Source organism: Artibeus jamaicensis, unplaced genomic scaffold (genome assembly GCF_021234435.1).
Source record: "Artibeus jamaicensis isolate MK-2021 breed Jamaican fruit bat unplaced genomic scaffold, CSHL_Jam_final scaffold_1964, whole genome shotgun sequence".
NCBI classification, from domain to species: Eukaryota; Metazoa; Chordata; class Mammalia; order Chiroptera; family Phyllostomidae; genus Artibeus; species Artibeus jamaicensis.
Genome location: NW_026522030.1, coordinates 41,278,990 through 41,299,225, shown reverse-complemented (window position 1 = coordinate 41,299,225; position 20,236 = coordinate 41,278,990). Strand labels below are relative to the sequence as shown.

General features: G+C 44.5%; 1 protein-coding gene across 3 annotated transcripts in view; it reads right to left on the bottom strand.

The window, feature by feature from the left end:
* The window catches only part of KCNV2 (potassium voltage-gated channel modifier subfamily V member 2), a 37,643-nt gene extending 18,516 nt beyond the window's left edge, over positions 1 to 19,127 (bottom strand). Inside the window, exons 1-2 of one of the 3 annotated variants that reach the window (XM_037148738.2) lie at positions 17,404 to 19,125; positions 7,532 to 8,407 (exon numbers count right to left, since the gene is read on the bottom strand). In XM_037148738.2, the coding sequence (XP_037004633.2) occupies positions 8,126 to 8,407; positions 17,404 to 18,771 (1,650 nt within the window). In that variant the 5' untranslated portion in view covers positions 18,772 to 19,125 and the 3' untranslated portion in view covers positions 7,532 to 8,125. Of the gene's footprint in view, positions 1 to 7,531; positions 8,408 to 17,403 lie in introns of those variants that run through there. The other 2 variants (XM_037148739.2, XM_053656130.1) reach the window with 2 other exon arrangements.
* Between the last annotated feature and the right edge of the window lie 1,109 nt (positions 19,128 to 20,236).

Genomic DNA, 20,236 nt, shown 5'->3' with positions numbered 1-20,236 from the left:
GACCGCAGCAGCGGTCCCACCACGTCTGCCGTGTTCCGTGATCACGCTGATGTCGGCTCTGGCACAAGGCACGGGGTCGCCGAGGGCCATCCTGCCGGCCAGCGACCGCAGCTTGTCTATTCAAATACTTCACATTTTTCAGAGAGCTTCTCATACACTGTCTCATTTTAAAAAATTCCATAGGCTTATCTTGTTTTTCCAATAAATCAAAAGCTTCTCTAGGGAAAAGAATGTCACATTTCCAGATCCCTCGCCCCTTTGCCCTCTTCCACAACACCCCAACCCACACCAGTGAGCAAAAAAAAATTAAAAAATGAGCTTCTGAGTATTGGGAAAGGAAGCAGCATACATTTATTTGTTGCATGAATGAATCAAGTAAGCTGCTTTACATCCTCAGCCTCCATTTTTGCCTCTATAAAATGGGGTGTAGAGGAGAAATGGTTGGTCCAGATGTTCTCTAAGGACCCTTCTAGCTGCAGACGTTTTTTCCTAAAGTGAATGGGATGATCCCTGCTTGACAGAAATGACGGTGGAGAGCTGGGGGGGTTCGCCCAGCCCGCCTGGGCACCTCTGGCAGAGCTGGGAGCAGACCAGTGCTCTGGAGACTGCTGCCGGGACTGGTTAACTCAGCGCCAGCCAGCCCGTCAGTGGTTGTCTCAGTAGCTGTTGCTGTTACTACCAGTTCCACTAACCATCACCACCTCCGCCATTCCTTTACATCTACTAACTGCCACACCCATTTCAAGGCTTTATAGCATCTATATGAGTTACAATAATCTTATGCTTTATGAATAGTTCAATTTTACTGGAGAAAAAAACCACCATTAGTGAGTTTTACCTGAATGATTGGCCCTGAAAAAAATGAGAAAGGAGTGGAAAGCAAGAGTTTGAAATTGGGAGGCTGGGTGTAGGGTAACTTGATGCAGGGGGACTTCATCACAGCCACCCACAGTCTCTGGCAAGGCAGCTGCCACCTCCCCCATGCCGAACAGGGGAAGTGACCTCCAGGGACACCTGTGTGGAGGGTGACCTTGACCCCGTAGCCATCTGACTGCATCTCAAGCTAGTGGATTGCTATATTCTGAGCCAAGTACAAGATGGGGAAGGCACAGGGAGGGGAGGTCAGCTGGTAGGTCTGTCCAAGTTTGGGTTCTCTCTCCTTCTCCCTGCATGGCCCGTGTAGTCTAGGGCAATGGGCAGGGCAGGGCAAGCTTGTCACTGACTCCTTGCCTTGTGCTGCTTCTAAAATAGACATAAGTGACAGCCTAGTGAGTTTGAAGACATTTGAAAGAAGAGGTAGGGAGAAACTCTCTTTTGATAGGGCATTTGAAGCAACAGACAAATATAATCCTCTTCCTGAATGGCAAGTTTTTATGTCCATGGGTGAGTGGGCCTCAGGGAGGCCAGTTTCTCTTCCTCCTTAATGAGTCAGGCTACAACAGCTGCATGTAGTAGAATGAGGGGGGCTGATCTGATGGTGGGGCACTGGCCCCCAAAGTAGGAAACAGAGGTGTCGGAGATTGCACCGCAGAATTTGTCAGCCTTCATTGGCCAGGGTGTGCAGCAGTGTAGGAAGAGCATGGACTTTGATTTTAAGCGCGCTTGAATTCAGATCCACGCTGCATTATTTTCTGCCTCCAAAACCTTCTCATATTGCTCAACTGTTTTGTGCCTTAGTTTCCTTGCCTGTCAGATGGCGAATGTAACAGTCCTGTCTCTTTGTGTTGTCATAAGGACTGGAGGTGATACATAATAATGATGACACTGATAATTAGCATGCATTTGGATATATCTCTGCCAGACATTGGGCTAGGTGTGCACACCAGCTCCCATAAAGTGCCCAGAACAAGGCTGGGCTCATAATAGGTATTTGACACATTTTAAGTGACATTGTTATCCAGCACTGCGTTGCAGAATGAAACAATGACTCAGGGACATGAACATTTAACATACAGGAATATTTCAAGTCGCTTCTCTGCTGTGAGATGGAGAATCACCTTTCTCTGGGACCTTGATACAAAACGGAATATTCACCGAGGTGGCTTAGGTTATGGCTGCAGAAGGAACTCCAGAAATTCAGGGTTTTTACTTAACAGTGGTGTGTTTCTCACTTCAACTAAATGCCCAGTGTGGATCAGCCTGGGGTTCTGCTCACTGATGTCATTAAGAGCCATTGGTGAATGGATGTTTCATCTTGACACCTGTTTCCATAATTACGAAAACAGGGAAAAGGGAGGCTGATATAGAGAAGCGGCAATTAAATGATTCTGCCCAAAAGTAATACATGTGTCTTTTGTTCATATTTGTTTTTTTTTTAGTTTGATATAGTCCCATTTGTTTATTTTTTCTTTTTTTAAAATTTATTTAGTTATTTTTCAAGTACAGTTTTCTTTTGTCAATTTCTCCCATCCCAACCCCCCATATTTGTTTGGCCAAGGCAAGCCACTTGGCTATGTATAATTTGAGTGTAGTGGAGAAATGCAATCTGCATCCAGTAGAACGAAAATATTTCTGGACACACCAATAATCGTGGACCCTAGTGAGCACCACAGAAGGGCCTGGTGGACCTCACTGATGTTCATAAAGAATGAATAATAAGAGGTACTATGAACTGAGCATCTATGTGATAGGTACCGTGTCAAGTACTTTGCATTCATATATCAGTTAATCTCCCCAAGGAGGACTTAATAATCTCCATGTTATAATGTAGAAACTGAGGCTCAGGGAAGTTTGATTACAAAGGCTTAATGGTATTAAGGTTAGCATGAGTATAGTCTGCACAGGTGTTCTGGAGTTACAGGGAAATCTTTCAAAAAGAACAGTGTAATAGGAGGCTGTAGAGACTGATACCTAGTTTCACTTCCTTATTTTTAAAGTCTGAGCACATGCCAGGATGGCAGACAGGTCCTGAGTGTCAACTCTGACAGATTTACATTGGCTGCTGGGGAACCGCAAGGAGAAGGCTGTCCAATGGCAGAGGGCGGTGTGATTGATGAAGAATGTCTGCTGTGGGCATAGTAAAGGGGGTGGCAGCATGGGAAACAGATGTTTATCACTTCTGGGCACATTTTTCACTTTTCTGGGTATGTTACATCACTTAAAAAACAAGGTTAATAAAACCTTACCTGAGTGAAGGTAGGAGACTAGCCAAGATGATTTTTGGATGTCCTTAGAGGGCACTTTCTTTCTCTAGGTACATATATTCCAATTCATTTCATGAATAATGTTCTAACATGTAGTCACGAAAATTCATTAATATGTGTGGAAGGGGGCTGTGGAAGGGAACTCAACTGACTGAATCATTGAAAATTGCTCCTAAAAAGAGCAGAGACTTTGACAGAAGTAATGAATCATTTATTGGCACTTAAAGGTGCCAATCATCACTGCCCTACCAATCATCTGTGAGCTGATTGCGCCTCCTGGTCTGTATATCCAAGGCCGGTATTTCTCAGTCTGGGGCGACATGTTGGGGAGGCATGAATCCTCAGATAAGCACGCCTCATCATTTCAGTGGCGATTTGGGGAATATGAGCAATGTATTTTCTTAAGGTAGACAAGATGCATGCAAAATCCCAGGGGGAAATACTCAAAAGGGTTATGTGGAGGGATTTTAATATGTACAGAGGGATGGTCAGGATTAGGGGAACTAATAAGAAGGGTGGGATTATCAGTGACAAGCAATGCAAGGGACCATTACCACTGATAGACCTGAGGGAATGACAGGTGGGACAGGTGTTACTGGAACCTGTGAGTGGCATGGCTGATCAGGAAGGCTACCCAATCTAGCTATGGTCCCAGCAATTTAGCTGCTGCCCAGATTACTGCCGCACGGGGAGAGGGTGGGGGTCAGTCCCCAGAATGGTGTCTTCTCTTTTCTGCTGACAGCCCGTCAGAGGGTAAGGGAGCCTGGGTGGTATAGACATGGAAAACAGACCCCTCGGGCCATGAGCAGGGCAGGGCAGGGCAGGGTGAGTAATGGCTCCAGAAGGACAAACAGAGAAGGCCTAGCACCCACGAGTACACATATAACGCGGAATACACATGTGGAATCACGTGTTTAAAGGTGTCTCATCACAGGTAAACGAGGAAAGAGGGAGCACTGACATGCGGGGTTCACATTCATCTTGATTTGGGGGCCAGGCATCAGCCTGAGAGGAGGGAATTGGAAGCTTTGGAAAACACTTTTTTTGAGTGATAATCTAATGCTTTTCTTTAATTTTAAGATGTCCTGTTGACCACAGAGCAGATGCCTTCATGAGGGCAGAAAAACGTCCTACAGTTGCACTTCTCAGCCTGGCAGCCTACAGCCACATGTGGCCACTTAAACTTTAAGTGAAACTAATTATGCCCTGGCTGGTGTAGCTCTGTAGATTGAGTGCGGGCCTGCGAACCAAACAATCATGGTTCAGTTCCCAGTCAGGGCACATGCCTGGGTTGCAGGCCAGTTCCCAGCAGGGGATGCACAAGAGGCAACCATACATTGATATTTCTCTTCCTCTCTCCTTCCCTTCCCCTCTAAGATAAATAAATTTAAAAATCTTTAAAAAATAAATAAATAAACAAAACTAATTAAAATGAAATAAAATTAAAAAATTTAATTCCTGCCTTGACTGGTGTGGTTCAGTGGATTGAGTTCCGGCCTGAGAAGCAAAAGATCACTGGTTAGATTCCCAGTCAGGGCACATGCCAGGGTTGCAGGCCAGGTCCCCAGTTGGGGGATGTGTGAGAGGCAACAACTGACGTATCTCTTGCACATTGATGTTTCTACCTCCTTTCCTCTTTCTCTAAAAAGTAAATAAATAAATCTTTTTAAAAATGTAATTCCTGAATGTCAGTAGCCAGATTTTAATTGTTTGACTGTCACATATAGTTATGCTGTATTAGTGCGTAACATCTCCATCACCACAGCCAGCTCCATCGAGCAGACTGGCCTGGATCCTTGCGCATGGCCCTGGATGGGCTGGGGGCTGGCAACAGGAGGCAAAGGTTGTCTTCACCACAGAATCCTCTCCTTGATGATGAGTGACTCTCTCTTGGCTTGTATGGTTTTCCTGTGTAGCTAGCAGCGTATTAATGATGATAATGGCAGCCCACAGGTGTTTAGTTCTTAACATGAGCCCTACAGTGCGCTGAGGGTTTTATCTCCATTTTACTGATGCAGAAAGTGAGGCTTAGAGAAATTCAGTGACCACACACCATTAAATTACCCTATATAACATTGCCAATATTCAGCTGTTCTTGATGAAAATGGCAATATCACATGCTTCAACTTCATAGTTCATGACCAAGCCAGGTTTCAAATCCAGATCCAAGGACCATGTCAGGTTCAAGGTGGCTAAGCCTCTGTAAGTGACCACCTTGAAAGCTACTTCAGAGGGCTTTTTAAGGATTGCGTGATGTCGGTTCTGTGCCTGGTACACAATGGGGCTCATGGAATGTCGAGTTTTTGTTTTCACTCCTTTCTGTCTGTCAGTCTCATTCTCTTAGGAGGCAGAGTACAGCTGTTTAAACAGATGTGGCTACTGAGATTGGGAGGAAGAGGCTGCTGTCATTCACCAGATCCCCTCCCAGGGACCTGGAACAGTTCATCTTCCTCACCAAGGCCTCCTGCAGCTGGTCCCCCAGGCTCCACCCTGCTCTCTCTCAGGGAGTCTCTTTTGCTGGGCTGCTCAGGGTCATTCTTTCTGGGTCTCAAGCAGAGGTGGGGGTGATGTGCACTGGCTCTTCCTCCCCCCTGTGTCCTTAACAGCCCCAGCAGATGCACTTCAACTAATCCCTCCCCTAGAGACCTCAGATGGAGCTGGAAGGCCAGAGGTGGACCAGAAGGGGCAGCTGCTGCACTGAGCTGGTCAGGTGGCTATACAAGCTGTGCTCCGACCTCATGCTTGCTGTGACTCTGTTTTCGTGACTCTTGCTGGCAAGGTGCCTGACTCAAAATTCCTCCCTGGTATTTGGCAGGAGGAGGAGAAGTCCCCTTGGTGGAGGGCCCTGCTATTTAGGAGGGGTTTAAGCATTTGAGGATAATTTCCATTCCTATGAGGAATCTTTGTCTCTCCAAAGCAATGGTATAGTGTTGCCAGATCTAGCAAGTAAGAACATAGGATGCCCAGTAAATTGGAATTGCAGAGAAACAATAGACCTTTTTTTAGTGGAAGTATATACCATGCTATAATTGGGACATACTTCTAAAAATTACTTGTTATTTATCTGGAATTTAAATTCACTTGAGCATTCTGTATTTTATCCAGCAATCTTCCAATAATTATAGGGCTTCCGTCCACCCTTCAGATGCTGGTTAAGCTGATGTTATGGCCACTTAGGAGTAAAAGGGAGGGAGATCCAGATCTAGGTTTCCCAGCTGCACCCCAGATTCCCACTCATAGCTCCTCGTGTGAGGGGCAGAGGGAAGTTCACTAGACCCATGGCTCTCAGGATGTGGTCCCTGGACCAGCAGCAGCAGCATCCCCTGGTGCTCCGTAGAAGCACAAATCCTTGTGTATCATGCAGACACACTAAATCAGAGGCTCTGGGGGTGGGCCCAGTAATTCATGTTTCACAAGCCCTCTGGTGAGGTGATGCATTGAGAAAGTAGAGCAAGGGCCTTAGGTGTGTTCTATTTAGTAGTGTCAACTTGGCTGAATAACTTAACCTCTCTGAGCTTCTGTTTCTTTCTAAATTAACAAAAATGTTTCTTTCTAAATAAAAAGGGAAGGTAATACCCAATTTAGGGCTATATCAAGATGAAGTGAAGTTACATGTTATAAAATACACCCCACAATGCCTGTAATTGTAAGAACACTAATAATACTCATTAATAGTAGTCGCTGGACAAACTGATGGTCAGCACAGCAGAAGTTCTAGTTATTGGGGCAATCAACATTTGCTCAGCTCAAAGAAGCCTTTCCTTTCCAGGACTTCAATTTCAAACAGTCTATGGAAAAAGGGAGGAATTTCGGGGAACAGAGGATGGGGCGAGAAAGGACTGGCACCTGTGGGGAATGGCTTTCCGACCCACAGATGGAGCCCGGAGTGGAGGGCCACGTTGACCCCATTCCCTTTGCTCAGTGTTCTGCCCAAAACAGTCCCCCAAAGGCAGGGATTTTTTATTTGGTTTTTTTTTGTGTGGAGTTGTTTTTTTTTTTTTTGAGGAAAGGGAAGGGAAAGGAAGCCTGGAGAGGTGAGGATATGTGGGGGCTCCTATCAAGGGAGGTGGTACCTTCACACTTCACCATGTTTCACAGGTCAGGTCTGGGGCTCTCATGTGAAATCTGGACCAGGGCTTCTCAATGGCTCTGTGGGTGTTTTGGGCCCTGTAATTCCTTGCTGTGGGGCTCTCCTGCACATGTTTAGCAGCATCCCAGGCCTCCACCTACTAGACGCCAAAGCCCCTTCATTTTCCCTCACAACAGTGACCATTAAAAGTATCGCTGGAAGTTGACAAATTTCTGGGGCCTGGGGGTGGACAACAACCAAATCTCCCTGGACTGAGAACCATTGCTCTAGAGAACCTACTAGACAGTACCCACTCAAGCAGTTTTAACAGCTTTCATTTATTGAGCATTTACACGTGTTACCTTCATTCCCCATGCTCATATTACAAGGTAGTTCTTGTTACCTACATTCTACAGTTGAAGAAACTGAGGCTCAGACAGTTGAAGTAACTTGTCCCAAACCCTACAGTGGGTAGGTCTGGGCTTCTGGCTGAGGTCGGTCAGACGCCAAAGCTCATACAGCACCCACTGCAACATGGCTTCCCTCCCTCTGGGAAACTAAGGATTTCTTTTCTTTAACGCAAGGAAGTTCTTCTCTAGTCCACTCAGGTCCAAAAATATTTATTGCGAAGCCATGAGGTGCAATGAGGGAAATCTAAGATGTCGTTCCGCTCAAGGAGCTTTCAATATCAGTGTCTCCAGGAAGGTCAGAGTCCCCCACAGCACAGTGTGTGGCAGTCTGAGTTTGGGTTGAAACGGACATCTGTGAGGTAGAACTCTGTGCACTGAGTAGCCTTTGTGCACGTCTGCCTCACGTGTCCTTGCCCTGGCAATCCTGATGATAAAAAAAGAAAGGAAGGAGGAAGGGAGCCTGGAGGGTCACAGGACCCACCAGCCACCCATCCTATGGAATATTAATTCTCTTGCCTTGCGGTGGGCTGTGAGTTACTTTTAGCCAAACACTCAGCTACCTTCTTTCTGGCTCGCTGCATGAAGTTCACCTTCCCCCTTTCCCTTCGAATGGCGGTGTACTCATAAGCCTTGAGCTTGCTGTAGTAATCGGAGAATTTGTTGTAGAGGATGGAGATTGGCATCCCGTTGAGGATAATCCCAAAAGCAATGCAGAGGAAGGCAAAAAGCCTGCCCAGGTGGGTCTCTGGGTACATGTCTCCGTAGCCCACAGTAGAGATGCTCACCTGTACAAGAAGGAAAAAAGCAGCACAGAATTGTTAGCACCATGAGGGAGGAGAAGAAGGGGAGAGAGAACAGGCAGGGAAGCGGCCTGTCCTCCTGAAGGTGCACGTGGCTTGTGTACAAGAGCTCCCCATGAAGCCACTTTCAGGCACCAGAAAGTTTGCCTGCAGGACCCGTGTCCTGGAAAGAACACAGGCTTTGGAAGTGGAAGACTTGGATTTAAATCCTGACTCTCACTTCTAAATTTTCTTATAAACTACCTACTTGAAACGGCATTGGAAGGAGCATGTAAGGCAACATGTATAAAGTCCCTGGTGTAGAAAGGGCTCGATAAATGTTGGTCTTTGCCTCCCCTCAGCTGGGGCCACCGTTAGGACTGGGAGCCCCAGGTTTGCCTACATAATAGACATGCTGAAAAAAGCTCAGGCTTAGAACCAGTCAGACCCCACTCAAGTCCTGACTCTGACCCTTCCCTCGGAGTGACCTTGGGCAAAACATCCAGGGTCTCTAAGCCTTGGTTCCTTCATCTGAAATAGGAGGGAGAATATTACCTAACTCTCAGGATTCCTTTGAAGACTAAGTAAAAAACTGAAGCACTTAACACAGTGTAACACCCATAAAAGACATTAAACAACCTCCTCTGTTGTCCTTCTCTTATCTTTAAAATGGAGACAATTATAACACTTATCAGAATTATTATGTAGTTCAGAAGAAATATTTTACATAAAGGTGCTTTAATTGCAAGGAAAAACACACTCTTGTTATTTTACAAAGGGACTTGCTTTTTAAAATATCACCAACCAAAGATATGTTCACCCTGCATGAAATTCTTCCCATCACTCTTGTCACAGGGCTTTCGATTCCACTGATTAGAAATTTATTTAGGTTAACAAGCTTCTGCTTTAACATGCAAATACTCACAAAACTAGTTATCAGTCAGGGTAGCTAGAGAAAACTCTGGAAAAACTCTTGGGGGTTGTTTTTTATGCCTCATGTACTAAGACTCCCCTTAGTCCCCAGACTATTGGCAGAATTAGGGCTGTTGCTTACAGCTGAAAAAGCTGTGCATCACACAACTCCAGGGGGCACTGTGTGCTTTGTCAGTTTGTGCTGTGGTTGCCACAACTTTCCAGCACATGGTAGTAAATGTGGGAAGTCATCCCATTGCCCTGCTCCAAAATGGCCTTTAGCTTAGAAATGTAAATTAAAAAAAAAAAGTGTTAGTTAGAACTTAGAATGAGTGTGATTGATTAGTTAGAATGAAATAGAGCCGTGGACCAGCTGGGCAAATGTGGTGGAGTTGATAAGAACAGTAACTGGATCCAGCCCTTTGGGGCGGGTGACCCACTGCTTCTCACTGCTCCCTTATTGCTGAGAGACCCACTGAGGGACGAGCAGTCCTTCCCATGGTGGAAGTATGCAAGCGAGCATCCAAGAGAGGCAGCACGGTGTAGACCAGGGCAAGGAGACGAGTATGGCAGTAGGCTGTGTGGATCTGAATGTACTTCTCAGCTGTGTGACTTGGTCAAATCACCTAAATTTTCTCTGCCTCTGTTTCCACTTTTGAAGTGAGGGGAGAATAGCACTGCCTGCCCCACAGGGCTGTTTTGGGAACTGAGAGTGCCCGGTGCAGGGTGCCAGTTCTCATGCATCTGAGACCAGCAGGCTGTGGAAACAGGCTTCTCCCTGGCTCCTGCTGGCGCTGTCTGAGGGAGGGTGGCAGGGGCACACCAGACCCCAGGACAGACTCCCTTTTTCATGTCTTCTGGATCAGTGATCAAGTGAGGTTGTAGATCAGTCTCCAAGTATGCTTGTGTGTATGTGTGTGTTTCTTGACATTGGCCACACCAAGAGTAAAAGCACTGGAGTCAGATGTCTGTCCAGGGGTGTGAACTGAGCATATGTCACTAACAGCATTGCTCATACCTGTGTATGTTTAGTTTTGGTCCCCTTTCCCCGGAGGAGGCCTAAAGAGAGTTGGATAATAGGGGTAAGTGACAAGAAGGGCAGTTTTAGAACAAGAAGCTTCCATGAAAGGCCAAAGCAGAGTTTTAGATAGAGCAGCCCCTCCGGGGTACAGGATTGGGGAGAGGGAGGCTAGAATGCTGAGGAAGTAAAATAATGGAGATAAAGTGCCTTTTAAAAAATTCTGCTCAATGCTTTTACTGGTCTTGCTTTACTCCCAAACGCCACTCATTTTTTTGGCTGAACTTCGAGTGAAAAGTTAAAAGCAAAGAGAATTGGCTTAAGGAAGATTAAATATTTGATATGCATAATATGGTCTAAATATCTTTATATATCTCGGATCTCTAATTTTAGAGAAAAGATCTCTTCTGCTAGGAGGCCATGTATGCTGGAAGAATTTGTTCAAAATGCATAGCTAATTTATGCATTGTCGGTTCTGTGGGTAATTTAACTCAACTAGTGATTTGCTTGCTCCTTGGCTCTAAGAGGAACCCAGGATTTTGGGTGTTAAAGAACTTTTTCTCCATGTGCCACAGGCCAAACCATTTCTTCCTGGATGAGCATTAAAAGTGGAAGGCCCCAGACTGACCCATCTGAATATGCAGAGCAAGTTCTCACATTAGGATGTGTTCAATTTGGAAATGTGTCCAAAATTTCTACAATTCATCCTAACACCCTGGAAAAAAACCCACAAAAAAACCCCCAACCCCCTTTAAAAAACAACGCCCAGCTGGCTCAGCCATTCTGTACACAGGACATTTACCCTTCCATCAACAACTTACATATTTTCCCTGGGTCCCAACAGCAAGAATGTGACCTTCCTCTAGCAGTTTACCCTCTAATCAGCAAATCGTGGCCTGCTAAACATTACAAGGAGGATAAGCATCCAATTTTTCTCCAAAAAATGTTGAGAATGGTTATACTTGAATTTCTCCCTCAACAAGGAATGCTTGTTTACTTCATGATGAACTAGGCATCTATCACTAGCCAGTAATCCATGCATCTTGGAATTATGATCCCCAGAAATAAAACTGGGTTTTCAAAAATAATTAACCACCCCTTCTAGTTTTTCCAAGGAAAATTTGAGGAGGTAAAGACTAACACTTTCTGGCTAAAATTACTACATACCTCAGTCCTTCAAAGGAGTCAGCTTCAAACACGACACAGCCCGTCCATGCTGCTGTTGCTAAAAATATTTTAGGAACTCCTTCGGATTATAATCCGGACAGATTCAGTGTTATGAACTTGAAACAAGTGGTCTTGTTGGGCACATTGGGACACAATTATCTGATGCCCCTACTAGATATTATTATACCTGGAGGGTTAACTTTAGATGCCAGTCTTAAACTCAAGAGTCTTGATTACTTTATTATTTTATTTTCATCTTTATTGAGTTTATGGAGGTTAACAAACCTCAATATACTGGTTAACAAAATTATACAGGTTTCAGGTGCACGATTTCACAACACATCATCTGTACGCTATTTTGTGTGTTCACTACCCCAAGTCAAGTCTCCGTCCATCACCATTTATCCCCTTATCCCCTCCTCCACCACCCCCACCCTATTCCCTTGGCAATCACCACACTGTTGTCCATGTCCGTGAGTTTTTTCTCTTTTGCTTTTCTTGCTCAATCCCTTCATCCCTCCTCCCTCCTGCTCTCTTATCTATGAGTCTGTTGGGTCTTGACTATTTTAAAATATTGAGTCCACCCTCATAAAGGCAAAGATTGAGCACCATTACAAAGAAGCAAATGAATACATCACCAACTCTGAAGATAATTCCTCAGTGGAATTCAAAGAATGTTTTGATCAGCAAAAGCAATGTTAGAGTCAGGTCATGGGTGGCCACTCTGAGGAGAACAGCCAGCTTACCCATATAGTACCGTTCTTACATCACGTAAATTGTACAACAAGGAGGGGGTGTGCAAAAGCTAAAGCAAGGATGGGACCCAGTCATCTACCCATAGAAAGCTCCAGAACAACACAATGCCCTCTGCATCTTCCACCTACCTAGCACTTCTCCCTGCTCGCCTTCTGCAACTCTATCATGTCCCACTCAAGTCCTAATGGTCAACAGGAGGAGCATACAAAGAAAGAAGGGGACTACCCCAAAATCAGGAGTTGGGGACCAAAAGTCATAAAAGTGCCTAATAGCCTTTGGTTGCCGACAGCTACTGTGCTAGTTTTGAAGAAACTGGAAGAACTGTAATGCCTTCTGGATCAGACATCTGCCTGTTGTCTCTCGGTCCCATGCCTGACACCCTTCTGTACTCTATTTTGTAATTCTGCAACTGGGAGTCTGCAAACTACATTTCCCAAATTCCTTTGCCCACTGTCTTCTGGTGTGTTCTGACCATGAGAGACACTGTTGGAGACTGGAAGGTGTTATGAGGAGATCAGGGTCCTCATCCTCCGTAACAGTAGATAGTTATGGCTCAGGTATCTTTCAGTGCTCAGCACCAGCCTCACCTTAGGGGTCCCTGCCACAGCCACTGGGAGGCTCTGCCTCTTTACTCCTGTGTTGGTACCTCCCCTTTTCTTTCCTGTTCCTCAAGTTCTAGGGCCAGCAGATATTTCCTACATTTACCAATCTTTAGGTTATCTCTGTTTCCCCTTTTTGCTTCTAGCTTTCTTACACCTATGTATCTATTTCCCTATATCAAATCTCCTCTATTTAAAACACCCAAAATGTTTTCTATTTTCCTCAGTGTAACTTGACTGATTCACCTTCTAAATGGGTCTCCTCAAAGCATGCAGTCTATGAGTAAAAATAAAATAATATAAAATGCATCTCAGTGATCTCATAAGTACCACTTATTTGCAAGGAAATGATATCATACTTTAGGAAAACAAGAATAGAAGCAAGGTCTCTGGGGCATAATTATCAAATGCCTCAGCTGGAGATGAATTTTCTTTCTGAAGAGTTTTTGTTGCATTTTGAAGGAGTAAGTTCATGACATCATTTCCTGTTTAGTTTCTACTGCTCTAACTCGCTCTGGAAAGCTCAGAAGGAAATGGTTTGTTGAACAGCCAATTGCCCTTTTCTCCATAAAAACATAGCCACACTGGAGACAATGATCACAGCTTCATCACAGAGTTAATTGTACTTGTCAGGTGATGCCATGCATTTCCCACACCCAGGCAACCCTTGGAGCATGGCTGGGGCCGCTCCAAGCATGGGCCTATTTATTTGGACACTGAGAAGCTTTCCCAAGATAGAACAGCTGACCCTTGTGTATATCCCATAGTCTTTCTCTTTCCCCAGTAGAGAAGGAATCAAGTCTGTTTTATTTTCCCTCAAATGAACCTGGAAGCAAAGGTTATTGCTTCCATGTGATAAAGACCATTAACTAGTCAGATATGGTAGCTTCTATTTACTGTGGGTATACCACAGGCTAGCATTTTACATATGTTTCCTATTATATTAGTGGTCACAAATAACCACCATTTGTCAAACGAGTAGGATGGGTCTATTTTATATCCTAATGCATGAGCATCTGCAGACACAAGTGTCCAGGAGGGAATTCTCCTGCAGCTGTAGGAGAATCACAGTAATGACATTTATAGTATTCCTCTTAAAACCCCAAGTTGAACAGACGACTGTTGCAGGATCCTTGGCATAGAGAGAGGGAAGATTATTAAAAGCAAATCAGATTCAGGGTGATCTGAAAGCACTGAAGACAGGGAGGAATGTATTAGAGAATCTAATGTCAGTGATGCAGCGCTGCAGTGGTGGAACAAATTACCAATTCTATTATTCTTAACCTCATCTTCAGAATTTCAGTGTATGAGTGTATGTTTTCTAATGTGTATAATATATTTGAGGAGTAATTTCTTACTACAATAGAATGATTGTACTACTGTAACTAATTATTTATACCTTCCTGTATCCAAGCTCTTTGCCATATAACTTGACAGTGCTTCCCTGTAGTGGGTGGGCTAACCTGCCCTGCTTGCCCTTTGACTCTGAGTTTGGCCTTGTGACTTGCTTTGGATAATGGGTTGAGCAAATGACATTGAAGGAAAGCTTACAGTGCTTGCATGGTTGGGCTTGCATTCTCTCTTGTCCTTAGCCATGGCCATGGATACATGTCTGCTAGAGAATGAAAGATATGTAGTCTCCTCTTTCATCCCAGCCATCAGCCAGCTGAAATAGTATGAGTCCAAATGAGAACTTCCCCAGCTGAACTTAGAATTTATGAATCACTAAACACATATTGATCATGGATGTGTGCTCAAAATTTTTAAATAAAATCTTGAAGACTATTCTATTTGTTACTTCTAGGATTCTACTTCTCAGATTCTCATTTTTTTTAGTTATGTGTATTTATGAGTTTCTTCTCATAAATTAAAGCAAAAATTGTTCAAATTTTGCTTAAATTTCATCTTCTCCCAGAGGGTAGATTCTGCCACCCAAGTCACTCTCGATCCTATTATCTGATACAAGACACACAAATAGCTGAAAAAATTATCTTTCTCCCTTAGAACATAAACTCCATGGGGGAAAGAAACGTTTTCTTTTTTTCTATCACTCAGTATCTCTAGTGCTTAGAATACTAGGATCCCTGGAGGTACTCAAACAGTTTTTGCTCAGTGAATGAATGGCATGGATTTTTGTGGATAATATGAGGAACTGGCCCTAATATTTTGCATCTTTTTGCTTTATATCTATGTAAGGAAACAAGATGTTTTGTCTGCATCATTTTGACAGTGTTCTTTTTGTTCTACTGAGAATACAAGCCCTTAGTACCCAATATGCAATGTTAGCATAAGTAATAAAAACTGGGTTAATAAAACATCAATCCTGGGGAATAGAGTAGCCCTCAAACACTCAAGAGTAATTGTTCCTATAATTAGAAATAAATACACATTATCAGTCTTTTATCTAAGTCAATGATTTTAATACTATACATAATTCTCAGAGAATAAGATGGACAAAGGTCATTGGTAAAGGTTAACATTAGGAAATGGCAAGGTTGAAATGTACCAATTTTGGTCTAGGAAAATAGTGCCTGATAGAAAGGCCACAAAAGAAAACACATAGTAGTAAAAGTAATAATTGGTAAAATTCATTGCACATCAAACCTGAACATTGGTTACATTTTTGCTGTGAAATTTATGGAAAACACTGGCGTTGAGTAAAATAAATTCAGCTAATATATAAAAGGAATAATTTGTAAGTTAAACATCTTTGTATATATATTAAGCCAATCAAGAAATTAAATGGGATCAATGGGCATTCACTTCAGGAAATTTTTTAAAAAGAAAAATTCAGTATTACAAGCAATTTTTAAATAAAAATCTTTGCATTAATACACAAAAGGTAAAAGAAGTTTAGTGGGTTAAAATTATAGTATTAAAGAGTCCACTAGGTGCAACCCACATGGACTAATCTAAGACATAAAAATAGATGGAAACCTAACTCTCTAAAACTTGAATTATATCATCATCATGTGTATTTGCTCTTTTCGCTTCCTACTTTACTCACTTCTAAAGTAAAGGTCACTTGCTGGGGACAAATTATCCTCCATCCTTCCACCTGTACACACAGTTTATCTACTATGGAGATGACCTTTTGTCATGGAGAATATGATCAGAGGAGTGGCATTTGGCTTGTTTGTTCACAAGAGTCTAATGCCATGCCTTCACTGAGGAAAGCTCACGAACCCTGTAGTGCATGTGAGCACTCACTTTCCAGGGGAGGCAGGCAGCCTCAGTGAACTGCAGAGCCCTCCATCCTCCCCTTTTAGAGATGAGGAAACAGGATGGGGAGGAGGGAGTGAGGTTTCACAGCTCATTATTTAGGGTCACAGTTCATTATGACCACATCTGACACTAGAACTGAAATCCATCCTACCAAACTACATTGTTAGTAGCCCTGGGGTGGTTCAAATGTTTGCCTGAGACTTTGGGCTCTGATCTACCCAGTGTTAATGTTGAAAATATCTACTTTCTGACAAGGAAAAGGCTTGTCATATTTGCTTAATGTCTTTAAAGGCATTACAATAATCTACTTAAGGACATACAGAAACCACACACCTAGTACTTTCCTTTGTGTACATGTCAGCTTATTTGTTGACTTAAGGAGACCCAATCAGCACTTCCAGGGATTCAGGGATTTTCCAAGCATTCAGTTAAGCACCCCGGAAATACATACCCCGGAAGGTATGTGAGTAAATGGTATAAATTGTTATAAAAAGGCAAATACTGAAGAAAACAATGACAACAAATAGCTAGTATATGAACTGTTCAAGGCCTGCAGAAGAGCTAAAGAAGGGAAGAGGAAGTGCTGGGTGTGGAGATGACAGGGACTTTGTACCGGGACAGGCTTGGGCTTCTGTCCTCACTCCTGTGTGTCTGCACTCAAACTCTCTGTGCCTCAGTACCTTTTTCTATAAAATGAGGCAATAACACCAGATCCTGAGAGAACTCCAGTGACATTGGAGCAAGTGTCACTTTTAGATGCTTCTTTACACCCTCAGATTTAGCTCGAACCAGTGGGATTCCAGTTAGAGTTGACAGTGTTCAGCCAGGTCTATTTCTGCTCCTAAACAAATACCCGGTTTCTTTAAAAAAAGAAAGAAAGAAAGAAAAAAGGAAGCCATCTCCAATACGTCCTATTTTAAATAGAAATAGTGATTATAACCACCTTATAGGGTTAAGATAAAGTTATATTAAACTACTTAGGATAATAGATGTTTGATGAATGGCAATTAACAAGAATGATGCTGAGGAAGCTTCCCACATACATCAACCTTGAATCCTCTTTAAAATCTACCTGGTATAGGTTTTAAAACTAAGTCTAGACTTGGAGGTTCCTAAGATAAAGTCAAACCCAGTTACTTCCTGGACTGCAGTGTCCCTGTCTCTGACACTCTACCACCCGCCTCTGTTTCTGTTCTCTGGAGGCAGCAGCGGAGTGGTCCTTGGCCAAGACAAGGGAAAGATCAGGGGATGAAAACAGACAGCTGATAACCCAAGAATGGGAAGGCTGGGGAAGATGTTGGAAAGCCCAAGGTCATGGTACTCACCGCGGCCCACCACCAGGCATGGGGGATGCTGGTGAAGTTGGTGCCGGGCATGTCGTGCTCCACGGAGTGGACGGCAGCGGAGAAGGCAAAGATGCCCATGGTGATAAAGAGTAGCAGGCAACCCACCTGCTGGTAGCACTGGCGCAGTGTGAAGCCAAAGGCGCGCAGCCCAGTGGAGTGGCGCGCCAACTTGAGGATGCGGAAGATGCGCATGAGGCGCATGATGCGCAGCACCTGGCCCACTTTGCCCACGGTCTCGAGGTCATGCTCCTTGGAGGAGCCCTTGCCACGTTGCTGGTCCTCGCCCATGAAGCACTCCAGTAGCAGCTGTAGGTAGAGCGGCAGGATGGCCACTAGGTCTACTAGGTTGAGGGCGCTGCGTGCAAAGCGCCGCAGGTCGGGCGTGGAGGCCAACCGCAGCAGGAACTCGAGCGTGAAGAAGGCGATACACAGCATCTCCACATGCTCCAGGATGGGCCACCGGCCGCCCTGCTCCGCCTGTTGGTGCATCTCCTCCACCGTGTTGAGTGCCAGTGCCACGATGGAGATGAGCACAAAGAGGCTGGAGGCCACCCCGATGGCCTTGGCAGCCACCGATGAGAAGGGCTTCTCCATGAGGTTCCAGAGGCGTTGCCTCTGCGGCCCATAGAAGCGCATGTCTCGGAAGAGCTCCTCTGCCTCTTCGGCCTGCGCCTGGGCACGCAATTCACGCTGGATCTTAAGCTGCTCACTTAGCTCATCACGCCGCTCCTCAAAGCAGATGCGACAGCAGCGGGGTGTGTACTTGAGCCGCACGCCCCAGTAACCCAGCTCCTCCAGGAAACTGCGTGGGCACAGCTCATCACGGACCAGCAGCACCCCAGACATGTAGAAGTTGTAGATAAGCTGGAAGATGGCTGGGTCACGGTCGAAGAAGTATTCGTCTGTCTGCTCCTCGTAGGCATCACAGAGGCCCAGCTGGAGGCTGCGGCTGGTGGAAGTAGCCAGGCGGCCCAGGCGTGTCTTGGGGTAGCAGGCCAGCTCGGTGTAGTGCAGGCGGTAGCTTTGTCCACCCACGTTCACGTTCAGCATGGAGCTCTCCGTAAGGACTTCTGTCTGGGTGGTGGTAGCCTCCTCTGGCTGCTGGTCCTCCTCCACCAGATTGTCCTTCCACTGCTCCTCCTCCTCCCCATCCTCATCCTCTTCAAAGTAGTAGTTATAGTTGCCCTCGGTCCACGGTGGGATGCTGGCCTGGGAGCCTGACCGGGCCCCCAAGGAGCAGATGCTCCTGCGGTGTTGGCTGTTTCCTGAATTGGGTGCCTCTTCACACTCGGGCGTATTCCATGGCCTGTAGCTCCAAGACCGCCTCCTCTCACTCTGTTTCAGCATGGCTGTGGGAAGTGGATCCCTTGCTTTTCTCTCCTGGCAATTGTAGGGCCCCTGGCCTGCTCACTGCTGCTAGGAGGATGGATCGTGTGCCCTGCATTGTCTTACAGAGGACCGCAGACCGAGGGTCCTAGACATGGCCCTCAGAATGTCCTGGCCTCAGGCTCTGGGCCGCCCAGACTAGGCTGCTGGGTCTGAACACAAATGCAGACAGCTGTTGACTGCTCTAATCTTGCTGAGAAGGAAGTAGCAAGTGTTAGAAGGGATTTAGAACCTCTTAGCCTCTTTCTCCCTCTTCTCCCTCCACTAGGTGACATAGAGGATGATTATGTCGTCTTAAATCTGTAGCTAATCAGGAAGTGGCAGATATTATTGCTAATAAAAAATGTGGGCTACCCTTTAGGCCTTCCCCTAAGAAGTGCTCTGTGTACCTATGCTCAGATGAAATCAACTGAATTAGCTATAGAATATAGCTCAGTTTCCATTTTAAACTCTCTTTGTCTCTGTTTCCGTCTGTCTCTCTCACCCTCCCTTCTCTTAAAGGTCGAATCCCAGGATTGGTGGGTAGATGTTCTTAAAGCCTTGCGGCCCTGCTCAGCTGCCCTGTGAGGCCCTGTGTGAAGGTGGCCAGACTTCCTTCCAAGGAAAAGATCTCCACCACCTTTCAAGACATTATGACTTTTTAAAGTTTCTTTTCATATGTAAGGCACTGTGCTAGGTGATGGAGATGGAAACTCAGTGGAGACTCAGTTGCAGACCTCCAGTTGCTCACGGTTTTATAGGGGATATCAATATGCAAGCAAAATGAAAGAGCAAGAAAAAAATACAAGGTATCAGAGAAGAGCAGAGGATTTGCTTTGAGCAGGGAATTTGTTTTAAAATTCAATTTGTTTCGATTAGCTAATACATATTTATGAGATAACATTCAAAGGGTACAAAGGTGCATGGCAGTAGAAAGTTTCTCTCTCTCTCAACTCAAACTTACAGCTATCAAGTGTGCCTCTGAGGAGTACTATTAGTACTTTATGGTTAGCCTTCAAGAAATGTTCTAAACACACGCAAGCAAAAACCTATCCACATGTATCATCTGAATAGTTTGCTATTATTAACACAAATCATAGAATGCTATACACTTTGCTTTTTCCAATTAACCATATGTCCTGGAGATGTTTTATATCTTAACATAAATATCTGCCTCAGTTAAAAAATATCTACTTAGTCTGATAGTGACAGACATTCTGTCTTTGCTCTCATAAACAATGATACAATGAAAAACCTTATAAATAGATTACTTTATACACATTAAAATATATGAAGGAGAAATTGTTAGAGGTAGCATTTCTAGATTAAAGACCTCATATTTGTAATTTTGATTGATGATAGCAAATTTTCCTCATAAAAGTTTCCCAATTTTCAACTCACCATCAATGTGTGTTATCACATTTCATGGATTCTTTCCATTGTATAG